Consider the following 18,130-nt stretch of genomic DNA (forward strand, 5'->3'; position numbering starts at 1 on the left):
AATCGATGAAGGCCGAGGAGGAGAAAGAGATGAAGGACAAAGAGATAAAGGAGGGGAAAGAGATGAAGGCTGGGGAGGAGGAGAAAGAGAGGAAAGCAGAGAAGGAGGGGGAGAAGAAGAAGGAGGTGAAAAACGAGAACAAGAAGGAGAAAGAATTGAAGGCAGACAAGGACTGAGAGAAGGAGGGGAGGGAGAAAGAGAAGACGGAGAAGTGGGAGAGAGAGAAGGAAAAGACAGAGAAGAAAGGCTCCTAGTAGCTAAGGAGGTCAGTGAATGGTCCTTGGTCCTACCTAGGAGGACTTGTAAGCCCCGCAGATTTGCCACGGTTTTTCCGAACCTGAATTCTGAGCTGCTACCTCCAGAAGGTAGAGATACAGGGAGTGCAGGAAGGCGCTGGGAGTGAGAGCCCAGAAAATGAGGCGCGGGCGGGCAGGCGAGCGCGCGCGCAAGGCTCGGCTCGCAGGAGGAAGGAGCGCTTGGGGCGGGCGCGGGGCGTGGAGAGCTGTGGCTGTGGGGCTGGGCTAGGCAGCGCTGGCTTTTAACCTGGCTTGAAGAGGCGGGGGAAGAAAGCAGAGGGAAGGGGCGGTGTGTGGGACCCAGTTGGTTGGGGGAAATTGGAAGCAAATGACATCACCGCAGGTCCCAGAAAAAGGGAAGAGCCAAAAGCATTGGCTGGGTCCTGGAAATTCAGAGGTCGAGTCCAACCTGAACCTGGCGGGACACAGACCTCAGTGCACCACGGAGACATCATGCAGAAGTCGCCTTTAGAGAAAGCCAGCTTTATCTCCAAACTCTTTTTCAGGTGAGGGGCTGCCCAACAGAGCTTTGCAGTTGTGCCCATGCCAGAGAAGGGAATGAATATGGGCAGATTTTGGGGAAACAGGAAGAGATTTTTGTTATTTTCGTTTTGTTTTTAAGGGTGTGTTGCCATTCATTGTTTTAAAGAAAATATGGATTTTGTAGAATAAAATGAAGCTCATTAGATAGGAAACAAAATCTACTTATAACTGAGAATCAGACTTGCAACACCTAAATATGTTGCAGAGCAATAGATTTCTTAAGTTTTTTTTTTTCCTGAAAAAGTTGTAAATAAGAAATTTTCTTAATGAAAACTTCTTAAGATTAGTTCATTGTTTTCTCCCCAGGAAGCTTGTCTGTGGGTGTTATGCCTGTATTAGTAGGTGCTCAGAAAACATTTGTTGATTGAATTTGTAGAAGTTGAGAAAGTATATTGTACTTTTTGCTGTTGTAATATTGAGTAAGTCTAACATGCTCACCCCAGTTGCATTATTCTTTTCAAAAATGTGAGCAAGTAAGTTAAAATATTTATCTTTAAGAAGCAGAAATATTAAAAGCAATACACTTATAAATGCAATTACCATGGGGATATGAAGCTGGGATTCTACCTACTGAAGCTATACCCAGTTGACACTTAGGACATTGTTCTCTTCTCTTACTTTGCACAGCATGAGCCAGATAACTCGATTTAATAGGATTTTAAAATTAGATTTTAAGTCGGAAGACCTAGGCAAGAATAATTAAGTACTTTGAATTTGCCGTGTTTTGTGATGCTTCATCTACTGTGTTCCTCTAGTGTGAATGAATGAAAAGGATCTTCTCTCTCTCTGTCTCTCTCTCTCTCTGACTCTCTCTCTGTCTCTCTGTGTCTCTGTGTCTCTCTGACTCTCTCTGTCTCTGTCTCTCTGTCTCTCTGTCTCAGTCTCTCTCTCTGTCTCTGTGTCTCTGACTCTCTCTCTCTGTTTCAGTCTCTCTCTCTGTCTCTCTGTCTCTCTCTCTCTCTCTCTCTGTCTCTCTGTCTCTCTCTCTGACTCTCTGTCTCTCTGTCTCTCTTTCTCTCTGACTCTCTCTCTGTCTCTCTCTCTCTGTGTCTCAGTCTCTCTCTGTCTCTCTGTCTCTCTCTCTGACTCTGTCTCTCTCTGTCTCAGTCTCTCTCTGTCTCTCTGTCTCTCTCTCTGTCTCTGTCTCTCTCTGTCTCAGTCTCTCTCTCTCTCTCTGACTCTCTGTCTCTCTCTCTCTCTCTCTGACTCTCTCTCTGTCTCTCTCTCTCTGTGTCTCAGTCTCTCTCTGTCTCTCTCCTCTCTCATGGGACCTCACTTGACTCACAGCTCCTCAGTGAATCAGCAAACTAAAGTATCAGAAGTGTCACATATTTTCTAAATGTGCCCTGTTGTGTGGGTAGGAGGCAAGGCTCAGCTTTGAGTCTTCCTGAAGTTACCTTGGCTGCAGGTCTGGAGCTCAGGTGCCTCCGCAGGAGAGCTCCTCCCGGTGGATGGGAGAGAAGGTCTGTGCCCTTTGGAATCACCTTTTGTATTCACAAGGCCTTTTGTTACTTCACCCATAAATGTAGCTTATCGGCCTTGATCGATTTTCCTACTACTCACAAAGTCACAGTGTTAATTGTCATAAATTGTATGCTTTTATGAGAGCCCTTTGTAGAACCTAAATGTCAGTGCTTCTGAAAAGTAAGTTTTCAGGAGAATGAATGTCTCTTACGTATTTTCCCCACTAAGTATGAAGAAACTTAGATTGTTCATTTACCTACGTTTCAAAAATCTCCTCTTTTACAATCCAGCTAATTTATTTTAGCACTTTACAAATGCTCTTAGGTGGATTTGGAAAGGAAAAGTATTATAATGGCTGTGAAAATTGCTAAGAGCATACTCATTTCTGTTCTTCAAATGATTTCATAATCAGTTGCTTTAAGAATAGGTGTGTTTTTAAGAGTTAAGTTTCTACTATTTATAGGAACTGACATTCAGCTAAAGTACCAGTCAGTAATAGAAACTTCCTTCTGGACTATACTTTTTAAAGGCGAACCCCCCCCCCCTTACTGGACTAGGCAGTGTTGCCTAGTATCAAGGGCACTGGGCTCTGGGTTCCCACCACTTGGACTCAGTCTTGCTTACTAGGCAAGTCCTTTCACAGTTCTGTGTGACTTGGTATTAACTTGGAGGCTGTCAATGTGCATACGACATAGTGAGTTAATCTGTTGAGAAATGTGTCCTGGGCTTACTGAGGAAATGCTAACTACTATGATCATTTTCTACATTTTTATGTTCTTTCCAGTACCATGCTCCTCATTACTGTAGGACAATGAGTTTAGTTCTTTTGGGTATAATTTTATGGCTATCAACCTATATATGTGATGTGTATGTTTGAGAAGTTAATGCATGCGATAGTCTCAACTAATATGGATTTACTAGCTATCCAGGGTCATAAAAGACTAAAAAGGCTGAATTCCATGTGTCCACTATTATGGTTGGGGTTATGAATTTATAGTGAGTGAAAATTTGGAAGGCATTGGAACTGTTCTAACACAGAAGACAACTTTACCATGAATAATTTGAGTCTTTTGTGGAAAACATGTACAGTAGCTTGAAGATGGATGATAACATTTATGAAATAAGTTGTTTTAGAACAAGTGGTGATATACTTGCATAGAATTTATGAATCATATATTAGTGGAACTAATTTCTAAAAACCTTTGATAATGGAGAAATATTTGAAGTTTACGGTTTCATATAACTGTAATAAAAAGATCATACCTGATAGGTACCTTTGTGTGTGTGTGTGTGTGTGTGTGTGTGTGTGTGTGTGTGTGTGTGTTTGTTTGTATGTGCCAAAGGGCAGTATAAGGTATCATCCTCAGAAAGCCCATCATCCCCTTTGAGACAGGTCTTTCATTGGCCCTAATTTCACCAATTATGTTAGACACACTTTCCAGGGAGCCCAGGGAGTCTTCCTGCCTCTTCCTTCTCAACACTAGGATTATAAGTATGTGTTATTTCACTTACCCTTTTACTTGCGTGCTTGGATTTGAACTTAGGTCTTCATGCTTGTGAAGCACTTTACTGACTGAGCTAGGAACACTCATGGAAAACTGGGTAGCAACATGTGCATTATGTTTCTGATCCATGCACAGACATTATCTTATGTTTGTCTATTGGGCAAGACTTAGCTAGCAAATCCAAAGGCCAATTTTGATGTATGAGGGTGCAATCATGTTATTTAGGAAGCCTGGGATAGCTGAATTCCACATGTCCTTTAGTTAGTTGAAGGGTGCCATTCAGTGCCTATAGCTCCAGGTTTCTATGCTATCGCTTGCCTTTTTCTCCAGTAGGTATTAGATGAAGCTGCATCGAGGATGGGGACCCTCTGTTTGGACAGTGTACAAACACTGCCCAATGTTGGCTCTGTACAGCCCCTCGGGAGTCTCTTCTATTTATTTTCCTTTTGCTGATCGTGTTTTGATATTACACAGCTCAGAGTTTTCAGCTTGGGATATATGTTAGTTTCATGCCAGTTTTTGTTGGTTTGATGCACAATTCTAAGAGCACCCCCTGTAGAAGATGTGGTGAAAATTGTCATTTACAGTGTGTATGTATAACAAATATGATACAGTTCAATTTGTTGATATCACAATTATTAAATTTCTTCCATGGTTTTACAGCATATATTACACAATACACTTTTAATATTCAATACCTTGCTACCAAGAGCAGACATGTTATCTGATGTAGCAAAGAAATACCCCTCACTGCACACTTAATGCTGATACAGAAGAGAAATCAAGGCTTTGGGTTTTCTCTGTGGAAGCTGGGCTTACTGTGATAATAGTCAATTCATAAATGTTGAAACTTGTTCAAGAGATCCACAAATAAATATTACTACAAAGTATATTATTACTGTTAATGTCCTTGCCCAGGAACCTGTAATTTCAGGGTGGTAGCACTATAGGTAAGTATAGGATTGGTAAACCGTAAGGGACGGGTGGTAACCATTTAGCATGCAGTTAGGCATCATTTGTTGAAACTTTAAGACACCCATGAGTCAGCAGCAGTTTTGGCCATTTTGATCCTCTGTTCCCATGTGGCTTGTGTAGAGCATTTCCTCAGAGAAAAAGTCCCTGCAAAGCAATGAGTTTAAGAGGGATAAACTATGAAAGAGGTCTGTTTGGAGACGCTGACAGTGATTTCATAAATATGTTGTACATTATCATAAAGGGAAACATTGTTTTAGTGGCTTCCCTTCATACTTACAAATGGAATGGATGCAACATGTTGGTTATTTTGCTTGTTTGTTTTTCTGAGTAAAATTAGCATTACAAAGTGGACTTTTCATAGACTTGATTGTCAGAGAATTTGGGCTTTTAGCAAAAATCCTGTAAAAGTTCATGCTACTATCAGTCGACTTACATTTCTGCAGAGCTTTTAAAAATGTGGTTTTTGCAACTGTGTCCATGTGATGAGGCTTGTCAGAATTTCTGTATAGCCTATTAATGGCAGTCTATTGACATTAATGGATATTTGAAATTGTAAACTAACTTGTATTGTATTGTCAGACCATTTCAGGACTCCTCAATTACGTGGTTCTAATAACTATCTCTTGTTGAAATTGGCTCCATTGTGGTCAACTCTAGAGATCCATGCATATTGTATATTGATTGTGTTCAGCGTTCTGACATGGTGACAATTACTCTGATAAAATTGATTGGGGAAACAACTGTTGACACATTTCCTAAAGAGCAAGCTTTTCTTCAAATTTTCCCTGTGATGCTTATGACTGGCCCTTTAGAATTTAGCCTACTTGATGAACCTTTGATCTAGGTTGAGGAAATGGTTTGAAGATTTTTGAGTCTTTAGCATTGTTAGGATTCTCAGACAGGAAGACATTCTCTTGATATCACCAGACAATCTGCCACAAAGATCCATGTTTAAGTAATATTTCTTTGTAGGTCATGATTCAGAGCAGTTATTGAAGGGCACTGTCATTCATTTATTCACCATGACTGTATTCTTTGCTAGGCATTAAGGTGGTAGAGGTGTTGCCCTATGAACAATATCTTATATTAAATATCTTAAAACTGAAGGTTTAAAGGGCTTGTAGAAGCTCTCAGCAGAGACTCCTAATCCAGACTTGTGCCTGTCCAGGCTGGTTTGCTAGAGAAGTGTTCTTGTCGTCACTCCCAGAGGAAGTCATTCTGCAAATATTGTCCAGGAAAAGAAGATGGGGATGAGTTCAAAGAAAGATAAAACACAGAACAGATTGTGGGTAGGAATTATGGAGAGAATAAGAAAGAGACCTTCAGGGGGTTAGAGAAGGTTTTGAGTTTGTCCTGAAAACCTGAGAGGGATGAGGGAGGAAGGTTTGGAAACCAGCAAGCAGCCAGATGACTGCCGACTTGGTTACAGTCCTCAGTGCTTTATCATACTGCTAGTGAAAAGTGACAGGATACCCGCAGGTCAGGAGGTGATCATTTCAAGCTTGTTACAGTTGTGTCAAAGAAATGAACTTGAAAAGAGTGTCAGAGGAATAGAAAAAGACTGGATTTAAAAGATGTTTCGGAAGTAAAATAGGTAGATTTCTTAGAGGTAGGTGAGAGAAGAAGAAAGAGGATCTAGATTGATAGATCGAGAGGAGAGAGTAGAGGGTTAATGCATCCTCTGGAGTGAAATGATTCAGTTGAGCAAAGAAGCCCGATGTGAGGATGGAAGCCTCTGTAAGTCCTGCATGTCTATCAAATGAGAAAGGTACTGGCATGAGGTGGCATTATACAGCTATTTGAATAAATTCTTTGACTTATCAGTCCTTTCAATAAGTGATAATTCGGCAGAAGCAATATTTTATTTGGTAGTATGGGGGGGGGGCGGGTTTAAACCCAGTCCCATGTGCTCTACTACTTGGCTGCACCCCAAGCCCTGAACAAATACTTATTGCAGAAGAAACTTCTACTGCTTAGTTCACAGAAGACAGATTTATCATCTAAAATCTCACATTTGCTTTTCTACTCCATTCACCTGATATCTAACTGTTTTCTGTGACTTAAAAAATCAAAGTGTAGCATGCAAATGTGCATGCTCATCCATATATATATTATATTATACTATATATTTTATATATATATATAATATATATATTATATTAAAATGTTCTGGAAAAGAGTGCACAAAACCAAAGATTTCCCTGTGGATTAATTAGGTTAAAAAACCATCGTGGATCGGAGTCAGTAGTAAAATAAGACATTGGCTGTTTTCATAATTTAATTCAGTACATCAAATACATAACTACAATGAGATTTAAAATTTTATTTATTGTATTAAGTTTGTAGAATTATTTAAATTAAAGTTCAGAGGAAGCAATTCCAAAACAGAACCAAAGGCTTTGGCAATAAAATTGGATTAACCAGATAATAACTGTAAGATGAGCTCGTTAAGGTGAGAATAATAATCTTGAAATACAAATATGGCTTTTAATTATTCATTATTTACTCATGCAAACATGTGTTTGCATATTTGTTTAGCATTACTATTTAACTGCTGATACCAGGTATCTAGTAGTTATCTTAGAGCCTATATAGGGATTCTGTTTATTCTGCTTAGTTTACATTCTAATATTTTTAATCATGCAACCTTTCTTATTTGTAGTAAAAAGGCCATAACATTCATTTTTAGATTTTATGATTATATTCCTTAGTTTAGTTGAAAAACAGAAGTCAGAAAGCATAGTGTAGCTAACCACTGTGGCATAGTAACAGCTCAGTTACAAACCGATTCCAGCTGTGCTCTGTTTTGATTATACTAGCTACGTAGTACCTAGAGCCCTAACTTCCCAAACCCACCTTCCTATTCTTTAATTCTCCCTCCAGAATATGGAGCTAGGCCTTTGCTTGAGTTTTCACATCCTAACCCTACTTACTTCACTTTCTAAGCCATGCTTCAGGTTCAGTCATTTGAGTATTCTATTCTCATTACACCAAAACATTCTTCATTCAGACATTTTTGCCATCATATCCAAGTATAAATTATAATATAGAAACATAGCTGCACATAAAAGTCGTGTATATTCCTGTGACTTCAGGTTTGTTTGTTTGTTTGTTTGTTTTTGCATTAGTTTCACCTAACAAGGTTGGCTTTTAACTTTAATTGGTTGCTTGGTATTTCTTGAGAAAGAGTATTCTCTGATCCAGTTTTGAAAGAAACAGGTAATATTTACTTGGATGTTTATCAGGTGTACCAGGGAAGGTAACTGCAGTATGAGTTCCCCAAGTTTTAGCACTCTGCTGTACCTTGAAGTTAAACATCTGTCCCAAAAGTGAAGGTGTTTGAAGGCAGACTTTCATTGTATACCTGTTCATAGACAGAAAAGGCCAACAGTGATTCAGAATATTTCTTTACTTGAATATGAAAATGACTTAAGCTAAAGCTTTAATTATGGTACCAAAAGTGATAAGTAATTGTGTAAATGTCTATATAATTTCTAAAAAGCTGTCATGCACTTTTTTTTGAGAATGTGTTGAATTGATGATGAGTTTTATAATTGGTGTCATCTTCAAGTGCATAAAATCATTTTATTTTAAAGCTGTGATAATCTTATCTGTGGCTTGTTACTTATCACTTCCTTGATATCCTTTAGTTCTCTGTCAATGAGACCGCGTGTCAGCAGGTGTGCTGCAAACCTTGTGAGGCAATTAACTGAGCTTGGCTCACACTTGCTATAGGAACATGATCACTTATGCAATGCAGAGTTAACAGTAGCGATCATGAGTTTCAGTAAGTGGACAGAGATGTCCAGTGATGTTTTCCTACTTAAGGGCCTAAAATTAGCATATAACATATTTGAGAATATTCGAGGTTTTTATTCTTAATTAAAAAAATTAAAAAAAAACCACTTTAAAAGACTGATATTTCAAATCAAAATTTGGTGAGGTATCTATGGAGTGGTAGATATTGGGACTTAAATTTCAAGGCCATTGAACTAGATTTTTCTTATATTGATTGTGCCTGGAAATTTTTGAATCCCATTCTTCATCTGCCTGTACCTTTAGAAAACAGTCTCACATTCTACTTCATGTCTAGCCTCTCTGTCAGGTCTTAGGTAGCAATATGTAGCGGAAGAAACATGTACTTTGGAATCAGGCTTAGCTGGAATCCTCTCTGTGACTTATTAACAGTGTGTTCTTAGGCAATTTTCTTAATCATCTGATACTCAATTATTCTCATTGGCACAATGAGGCATTTTCATCTCCACCTGACCCAAGAATATAATAATATCCAATGCTCTTTGAGCGCTTGCTCTGTATATTAGGGTTCTCCTGATAATCAGAACCCATAGTAAATATAAAGAATTAGCTCCCATGACTAAGAAAAATGGCAAGTTCAAAACACAGGGTTGGTTTTCAGAGTAGAGACTTGGGAGACCAGTGAGGTTTGAGTTCAAAAGCAGTCTTCTAGAATTAGGTCTTATTTGGGAAGGCTGATGTTTTTTCTCTGTGTATTTTGAGGCAAGGTTTTTCTGTGTCACAGCACTAGCTGTCCTGGAACTCACTCTGTAAACCAGACTGGCCTTGAACTCACAGAGTTAGGCCTGCCTTACCTCCCTGGTGCTGGAGTTAATTAAAGGTGTGTGCCACCACGCCCAGCTAAGGCCAGTCTTTTGGTTGCATCTTCAATGGATTAGGGAAAGCCTGTTTACTTTAGGGAGGCAAATCTGTTTTAATCTAAATGCTCTGACTTAGTGTCCTTCTAATCTCCAACCACCTTACAGTTGTCCTAGCCATCAGCTCAGAGAAGACTTTCTGTGTATTAAGTGATAAGTGACACGGTACAGAATTGGTCTTTAATAAATAAATGGTAATACTCTTACTAGCTATAGCAGTGTTGTCACACTTAACACTTTTTAAGACTGTAGCTCTTTCCTTCCTACATTTAACACTCCTCTTCTATAAAGTAGACGCAATACTTCACTGAATTATGATTTTACTTCCACAAAAGCCCTCGCTCATTTTTTTTTTGTTTGCCATTGACTTTCATCCTCAGTTGTGCGTGTTGCTGGAATTGAACTCAGAGCTTTATGTAGCATGTTAGGCAAATGCTTTGAGATCCTGAGTTCTTCCAACCTACATTTAAAATTTTAAGCTTATCTCAAGTACTTAGGTTACTCCCTTTGCCTGCTTCCCCTCGGTTTTGTCAGTTTGCTCATGGCCATCTTTGGCATTTTAACATTTGTTGAACCTTGCCTGATACCAGCCTTCTTCACAGATTTCTCCTTGTGTCTCACTCATATCAGTGTTTCAAAACCTTCCTTCATGTTGGCTGGAACCTACTAAGCGTCTTTCCTCCAAACATTTTGAGACTCAGAGGTTATAATGTGAATATTTGAAGAAAAATACAACTATCCATGAGAAATATGGAGAACAGTGCAGAGGACACAAAAGGCAGGATATGGGAACTATCAAGGGGAGTTGTTTGTGAAATTTTAGTATATCTGTACTAAAAATTTAATGAAGACCAAATATTGGGAAGAAAATTTTAAAAAATAAAAAATGTTTAAGTTTTATTAAACAAAATTAAATAATATTTAATTTAATATTATGAACCATTAAGTGATAGAGACTTGCTATTAAAGAATTATATTTGAACAAATACAAATGCTTCATGTTTGCAAGCATTCCTATAGACTTGGATGTTTTATGGTTTTGTTTTCTTTCAATGCTTTGATCAGGAGTAATGTTCAAGCAACACTTACTTGCAGTCAATGTCCTTTGCAGTCAGGGTGCTACAAACATACAACGTTTGTGGAATTAATTATTAACAGATCAGTTCACCAAGTTTCTAATTTGTTTAATGTAGTGAACAGGACAATGAAGGTAGGAAGATAAATTGTACACCATATTGTCCTTAAGAATTTAGTCTAATGAGCAAAATACGTTAACAAAGCATAATAGGATATGTAAACATTAATTCAACAATTTAACAAATTGAGTGAGAATCATGTGCCAAGTTCAATGGTTAGTTCAGGAAATGCAGCAGTTCAGACAAAGGAATAGGCAGTCTGTGTAGAGGCTCAGATGCAGTTGGGTTTCAGAATGGTGTACACAGGAGAGAAACTAACCATACACTGGAGAGAGGCTCACTGTGAATAATATTTAAGAAATAATATCAATGTATCTGATGCTTCTTAGCAATAGAATTCAGGCTTTGTTCCAGGGCTTTTCTTCAGTGTGACCCTGCTGAACCCAGCTGACTTGTCTCGTGATGGTGATAGGAGAAGCTTTTTAAAAATTAAGAGCCACCTTATTATGAATGTTTTCATCCAGTGGAACTCCTGCAGAGTTCAAAAGCCAGAGAATCTGGCTCAGTGTTTCCTTTAAAGTTCATTTTCTTAAAGCCTAAATGGAAGCAAGAGATCATGGCATTTTAAGGTTTAAAAAAACCAAACAAACTCTAAATACCAATAAAAATCATTTCCACTAACCTACCATAGTTTGTGTTAGGAACTGCCCTTTTAACTACTTCAGTGTGAAGGTGGCTAATTTAAAGTCTTAAATTGCTTATTATGAACAATTAATGAATTAATTACCATTATTTAGTATGTGTTGTGAAAAGCTTTATTATGAAAAATTTAGCAATTTAATTTTTTTGTTAGTTTTTTTTTTATTAAGAAAGAAAAAAAAAATTTTCCGCCTCCTCCCAGCCTCCCACTCCTCCCATTCTCCCCCCCAATCCCCCCCCCTCCTAACCTTCCCCCCTCCTCTCCCCCTCCCTCTCGAGTCTGAAGAGCAGTCAGGGTTCCCTGCCCTGTGGAAAGTCCGAAGTCCTCCCCCCTCCATCCTGGTCTAGGAAGGTGAACATCCAAACTGGCTAGGCCCCCACAAAGCCAGAACAAGAAGTAGGATCAAAACCCAGTGCCATTGTCCTTGGCTTCTCAGCAGCCCTCATTGTTCGCCATATTCAGAGAGTCCGGGTTTATCCCCTGCTTTTCGAGTCACAATCCAGCTGGCATTGGTGAGCTCCCAATAGATCAGCCCCACTGTCTCCGTGGGTGGCTGCACCCCTCTTGGTCCTGACTTCCTTGCTCATCTTCTCCCTCCTTCTGTTCCTCATTGGGACTTTGGGAGCTCAGTCCAGTGTTCCAGTGTGGGTCCATTGCCAGATGAAGGTTCTATGGTGATATGCAAAATATTCATCAGTAAGGCTATAGGATAGGATCATTTCAGGTTCCCTATCTTCAGCTGCCCCAGGAACTAACTGGGGACCTCTCCTTAGGCACCTGGAAGCCCCTCTAGGTCCAAGTCTCTACCCAACCCTACGATGGCTCCCTTAATTAAGATATGTGCTTCCCTGCTCCCCTATCCTACCTTCCTGTATCCCAATCATCCCGTTGCCCCAAGTTCTCCCCATCCAACCCTTCTCACTTTTTTCTCCCCATCTCCCCTTACCCCCCTCCCACCCCACCCTTAAGATCCCGATTTTTAACATATAGCTATCCTCCTGGGTAGGGGAAGTAGACAAGTTTGACAAGCAATTTAATTTTTAATAGATCCTAGCTGACTTGTATTAATATGCGTTTCTATGTTAAAATAAAGATAAAAATATTAAAGTAAGGCCTTTAAGTAGTGTTATTTCATGGTATATCCCAGACAGATGTGGCTGTTGACTGCATTCCCTAACTCCATCTCTTTCCCCAGGAATGCACAGTGGGGGAGGGGTGTGAGCCTCTTCTTTTTTCCTGCCTGCAGCTCTGGGGAGCTTCATTGTTTGTTCTTGGTGATACCAAGGTATTTGGACAATGCCAATGGAAATACTTTGCCTCCCAAACTCAGGAACAGGATATGAATCCTAAATTCCGAGTCATAAAATGTGCCTATCTACATCCTCCCCATCACTAAAAAAAAAAACAGGCATAAGGATGGCAAGCTTCTACATTAGTTTGTTAGAGTTTACAGGTTTTTTTTTAAGAGGCTGAAGGGATCATAATAGAAATTAAAAAGGATTAAAATGACATTAGTAACTAAATTCCGTATTTAGTTGGGAGATGGGAAAATATGCATGGACGAAAAACCTGTATAAAATGCCACACAGCATTTTAGTCCCTCTGGGGATTCACCATGGGTACCTGGGGTTTAACAGTCATAGAGCAGAGAGTACAAGCAAACTAAGTGCAAAGGAGGTTAAGACAGTAAGAATTCAAGAACCAGCCCTTCTGACTAGGTGATTGTAAGAACTATGAAGACCATGTTTATCACAAATGGAACTTTAAACTCTACTAACAGTTGTCTTCCTGAGGCAACATCGGTTCTTTTTAAGAATTTAATATTCATACATGCATGTAGTGTGCTTTGATTAAATTCCCATCCATTCCCCGCCAATGTATTTTGTGTTCTTCCCACCACTTTTCACGCCCTCCCAACTTCATGTGTTCTTATTTATTTTAACTTTAGCATCCACATAGCCCACTCAGTGCTGTGTTTCATATCTGTGTGTCTATATATACACGTGAGAGCGTCTATTAGAACATGGGTAGCCTCTCAGAGATGGGCATAGCTGAGCACTGACTCTCTCTTCCCCAGCAGCCATGGACGACCAGTGACTCCTCAGATAAAGGGGGGACTCCACGAGGCACTTCTCCACGCTGGGAGTTTTGGCTATCTTCTTCCTCTTACTGTTTTCATCTTCAAACATTTTGTAGTTGCCTCTAGCCTCTGCTGTATCATTTTATCTACCTAGCAAACTAATTTAGTGAGAATATAATCTCAAACTGTGGGGTAGAACGTTTGTGTGTGCAGTAATATATGGCGGTTAGAGGATACCTTGTAAGAGTCATACATGCATGTAGGTCATGCTTCTATTATATAAGTCCTGCTTATTAAACGTCGTTCATCAAACTTGGCAGTGAGTACCTCTACCTCCCGAGCCATCTGCTGGCCCTGGAATGTATCTTTTAAAATTTTGATTTGGAAGCAGTCATTTTGAGGTAATGAATGACAAACATGTACCATAAATGGGACAAAAAGGACCTTTTTGTTCGCATAATGAGGGGGTCATTAAATCATTTAGATAGTGAAGGTCACAAGAAAGTATACTTTGTGTTTTACGTGTCACAGCTCATACCAGATGATATGTCACAGCTCTACCAGTTTTGTTTTGTTCAAGGATTCCAGACCTGAGAAACTGTACTTGCCGCAGTAGGTGGTTGTACATTCATGCACACACTGGCAGCACTAAGTGGACTCAGGGGGTTAAAAACAAACAACACGTGAAGTTGGGATGGGCTGCTGGTGACAGTGACAGGAGGAACTGGAGGGGAGGCCATGAGACAGAATTGATCAAGATACATTATAAACATATAAAAATCTGTCTAAAGCCTCTGTTCAAGAGTCTTTTCTCAAAAACCAAACCAAACCAAACAAAACAAAAAGAGTCTGTTTCTCAAAGATAGAGGTTCTTTACACATATGGTTCTTTACACATATCTTAGAGAATCAAGTAACTTTGATTCCAAATGTTTAGCCTCTGTCAGAATGACAATCAAGGCTCAGTAAAGGACATGTTTATTTCCCTAATGAATGAAAAGTATTTCTTTTGGGTCTTAGTGATGGTGTCTGAAAAACCAAAATGAACAAAGAACCACAATAAAAAATTCTAGAGAAAGGGAGAAAACACCAAAATAAATTGTGCATTTTTTTTTACTGAGCTCTACATTTTTCTCTGCTCCCCTCCTTGCCTCTCCCCTTCAACCCTCCCCAGGGTCCCCATGCTCTCAGTTTACTCGGGAGATCTTAAAGACCAGCAAGGTAACATGTATATACCGTATAGGAGATGACTTTGTATGGCACTCATGTGTAGTTTATTTTTTTAGTTGCCTTGTGAGAAGACAGGGAACTTGTTCCCTTCTTCTCCTTTCACCCTTCTCTGAGGATGCTTGAAAGGACTTTTCTCCACAGTGTGACTGTTACCACTACATGTGGCTCTCCGGATTGCACAGAGGCTTCCATATTGAAGCTTCCACACATGCCTGTAGCATTTCTACTGTCACACTGTAAGGGCAGTCTGTTTCCTGTCTTCCTGATTTTATTTATTTCTTGGTTTTAGTTTCAAATATAATTTTATTACCAATGGAAATATCAGTCAGAAATTAGAAAGCAATGGTTTGACTGGGTTTCTTTGGTTAGGCTCCTAAAAGTGAACTCCCACACAGGATGTAATCAGTTTCCTGGGGCATTCAGCCCTATGACTTTGGTGTATCTGCAGGGATATTTGCTTTTCTTTGTGGCTATATACAAAGGCTCTGTGAGGCTGCTTTTCCAGGGTACATGAGCACTCCACTGGAAATGACACTCTTTGTGTCTTCTGTTATCTCCTAAAATGGCCAGACTCTTTTCTGTTCTTTTACTTTCTTGTAGCCTTGCTTGTCACCTCTGAAGTTTAGAAATGCTAGTCATGTGAATCAATTAGATGTGGCTTTGCAGGGCCTCTCGCTTAGTTCTTTACAGTATCATATGGTATCATCTTTTTCCCTCACAGTTCCAATATTTAAGTTTCTTGACTTGGGAGACAGAAAAAAATATGTATACCATTCATGTTACATGTCACTAATCTTTAGATGTTCCCATGAGCTGCCTACACACTCTGATAAGATTCTCAGTAGCCACCGAGACATGTGCATATTTGAAAGGGTTAGAGTTTGAAAATCACTATTGAAGTATATCACATTTAGAAAATCCTTCCAATACCGGCACTCATGTCTGGTCTCTCCATGCTGCTTTCTTACTTACAGCTTTATTGAGATCCAATTCACATAGTGAACACTTTACCCACTTACAATCTACAAAACAATGACTTTTTTTTTTAAAGCTTATTCACAGTTTGGTTAACTATCATTAAAATAAATTGTAGCAATTGCACTTTTTATTCCTATGAGAAAGAAACTACACAATCATTAGTGCTTACTCCTCTGCTTTCTCATACCTTACGTGTTGTTTGTTGTCTAGTCTATTTGTAGTGATGTACAGTCATCTGGGAAGAGAGGACCTCCATTGAGAAAATGCTTTCATCAAATTGGCCAATAAGGAAGTTTGTGGTGCATGTTTGCTTTTTGTTGTAGTTGTTGTTGATTAATGATTGATATGGCAGGAGCAAGTCCGTTGTGGGCAATGCTGCCCCTGAATAGGTGGTCCTAGGTTGTGTAAGAAAGCAAAGGCAGCTCAATCATGCAGTAACTTTATGCTTAATGTTTCAAACATCTTAGAGGCTTTTTTTCCAAAATAAATACACCATTTTATGTTCCCACAAGCAGAGTACAAGGGTTACAATTTCTCATACCTTTGCAATTGTCATGATTACAACCCTTTTACTGGATATAAGATGGAATCTAACTGTGGTTTAGTATTACATTTTCCTACTTTGTAAAAATATTTCCTATGCTTACTGGCCATTTGTATAATTTCCATTGGAATATCATTTTAAAAATTCAGCTCTTTTGACCATTTTAAATTTTGGTTGTCTGTTATTAAGTTAGAAGACTTATATGTCTGATATATTAACTCCTTATTAGACATTTAATTTGCAGAAAGTTTTCCCAATTACACAGAACATCTGCTACTTTCTTTATGGAATATTTTAAAACATAAAGTTTTTATGTTAATTCTATCCATTTTTGCTATTGTTGCTTATGCTTTTGGTGTATTGCTACCTTTTCAAATTAGTTATAATATGGCAAATTAGACAAAAAGTAAGCTTTGATATCATTTTGAGTTATTTTTACATTCTAACATCGTATTGCCAGATTACTTAAGCATCCCTAGATCCAGTTTCAGATCTACAAGAAGGATATATAGATATAAGATTGTTATGAAATATATAAAATCTGTTATTGTTGTTGTAATCCCAGTAATAAACTTTGTTGTTATGGAAATTAAACCAAGACAAGCAACATGTGTGAAGAAGCAAGTATATAACTGTAATTCTTTCTAGACAACATTGAATCTGATTCCCATGAAAGCCAGCTGTAGTTGCCATGGTAGTCAATATATCTAGATGGACAAGTAGCTGACTGATTCGAAGAGCTTTTTCCAAGGGTACAAGGTTTGAAAATCAGAGAGATAGAGTTGCACCCTAGGGTTCTCTTTCTTTCTCTCTCTCTCTCTTTAAAAAAAGAAACCTCTTGCAGTTTTCTTAGTATTGCTTTGTAGTAGTAAGAAAGAATTGCTTTGTATTCAAGTGTATTAGCCAAGGTGAACATTTTAAGAAAGAATAAGCGATTTCATGAAAAATTAATATTGCTATATGCATTATATAGTCTTGGAGGTAAAGCATACTTCATCAGAAAGTTTGTTTATGGCTAAATCACTCTTATGCATTTAGTTAATAAATTTGTAATGATATACGAAACTTCTTGTGTAACTTGAAGAATTATTTCTTGTTCCTAAAGTTATATGTCCATCACTAAACATTACAACAGAAATGGGAACTAGAAAACACACACACACACACACACACACACACACACACACACACACACTCCAGAGAGAAACTTTTTTTCCCTAACTCTTCTCTTCCTATACTTCTCCTTCCTCTCACCTCTCTTCCCCTCCCTTCCCCTCCCCTCCCCTTTCCCTTTCGCTCTCTCTCCTTCTCGTCCCTGGTTTATATTTAGAGGTATCTCATGAAATAGATAGACTTCCTTTATTACTTAAAGTTTGGACTCAGTTTGTCATTAAGTTACAAACTGGTTTCATTTAGGATGCCAGAATGCTTATAAAACTTAGATCTTTAGAAGATACTTTTTTCAGAATTTGTAATCATTTTGTTGAGTAGCAAGTAATTAGCTGTCCAGATCTTCTGAAATTCATTAATTATATTTTATTTTAGCCATCTAAAACGGAATAACTATAATTCCCTTTGAGAATAAGAGTTTTGTGAACAATAGCATTTTAAACAGAGAAATGGCTAAACATTAGTAGTCATCCATGGTATTTGTGGAGCCAATCATGCCAATGTAGTGGCCATCACTTATACATTCAGCATTATAGTGGAGATGTAGCAAGTTCAGCACCAAATTCTATATGGAACCATCAGAGAGGTGGCTATCAGCTTGACATCATTGCCATAATTTTAGATTGAATTATTATTTTCATTATTTTTTGTTTGAGAGTTTGATATATGCATATAGTGTATCTGCCTCATGTTCTCCCCTCCAGTTCCTCCTCTGTCACTGTTACCACTATCCCCTCCCAACTTCATGTGTTGTTTGTTTTTTTTTATTGAGAAAAGGAAAAAAAAAAAAAACAAGTTTCCACCTCCTCCCAGCCTCCCATTTCCCTCCCCCTCCTC

At 38.6% G+C, this 18,130-nt stretch overlaps 1 protein-coding gene across 1 annotated transcript in view; it reads left to right on the plus strand.

Annotated features, from left to right (window-relative positions):
• The first annotated feature begins 733 nt into the window (after positions 1-733).
• The window catches only part of Cftr (cystic fibrosis transmembrane conductance regulator), a 142,348-nt gene continuing 124,951 nt past the window's right edge, over positions 734-18,130 (plus strand). Inside the window, exon 1 of the mRNA XM_026787509.1 lies at positions 734-802. Within this exon, the coding sequence (XP_026643310.1) occupies positions 750-802 (53 nt within the window). The 5' untranslated portion in view covers positions 734-749. The remainder of the gene's footprint in view (positions 803-18,130) is intronic.

This window comes from Microtus ochrogaster, linkage group LG10 (genome assembly GCF_000317375.1).
Source record: "Microtus ochrogaster isolate Prairie Vole_2 linkage group LG10, MicOch1.0, whole genome shotgun sequence".
Lineage (NCBI taxonomy): Eukaryota > Metazoa > Chordata > Mammalia > Rodentia > Cricetidae > Microtus > Microtus ochrogaster.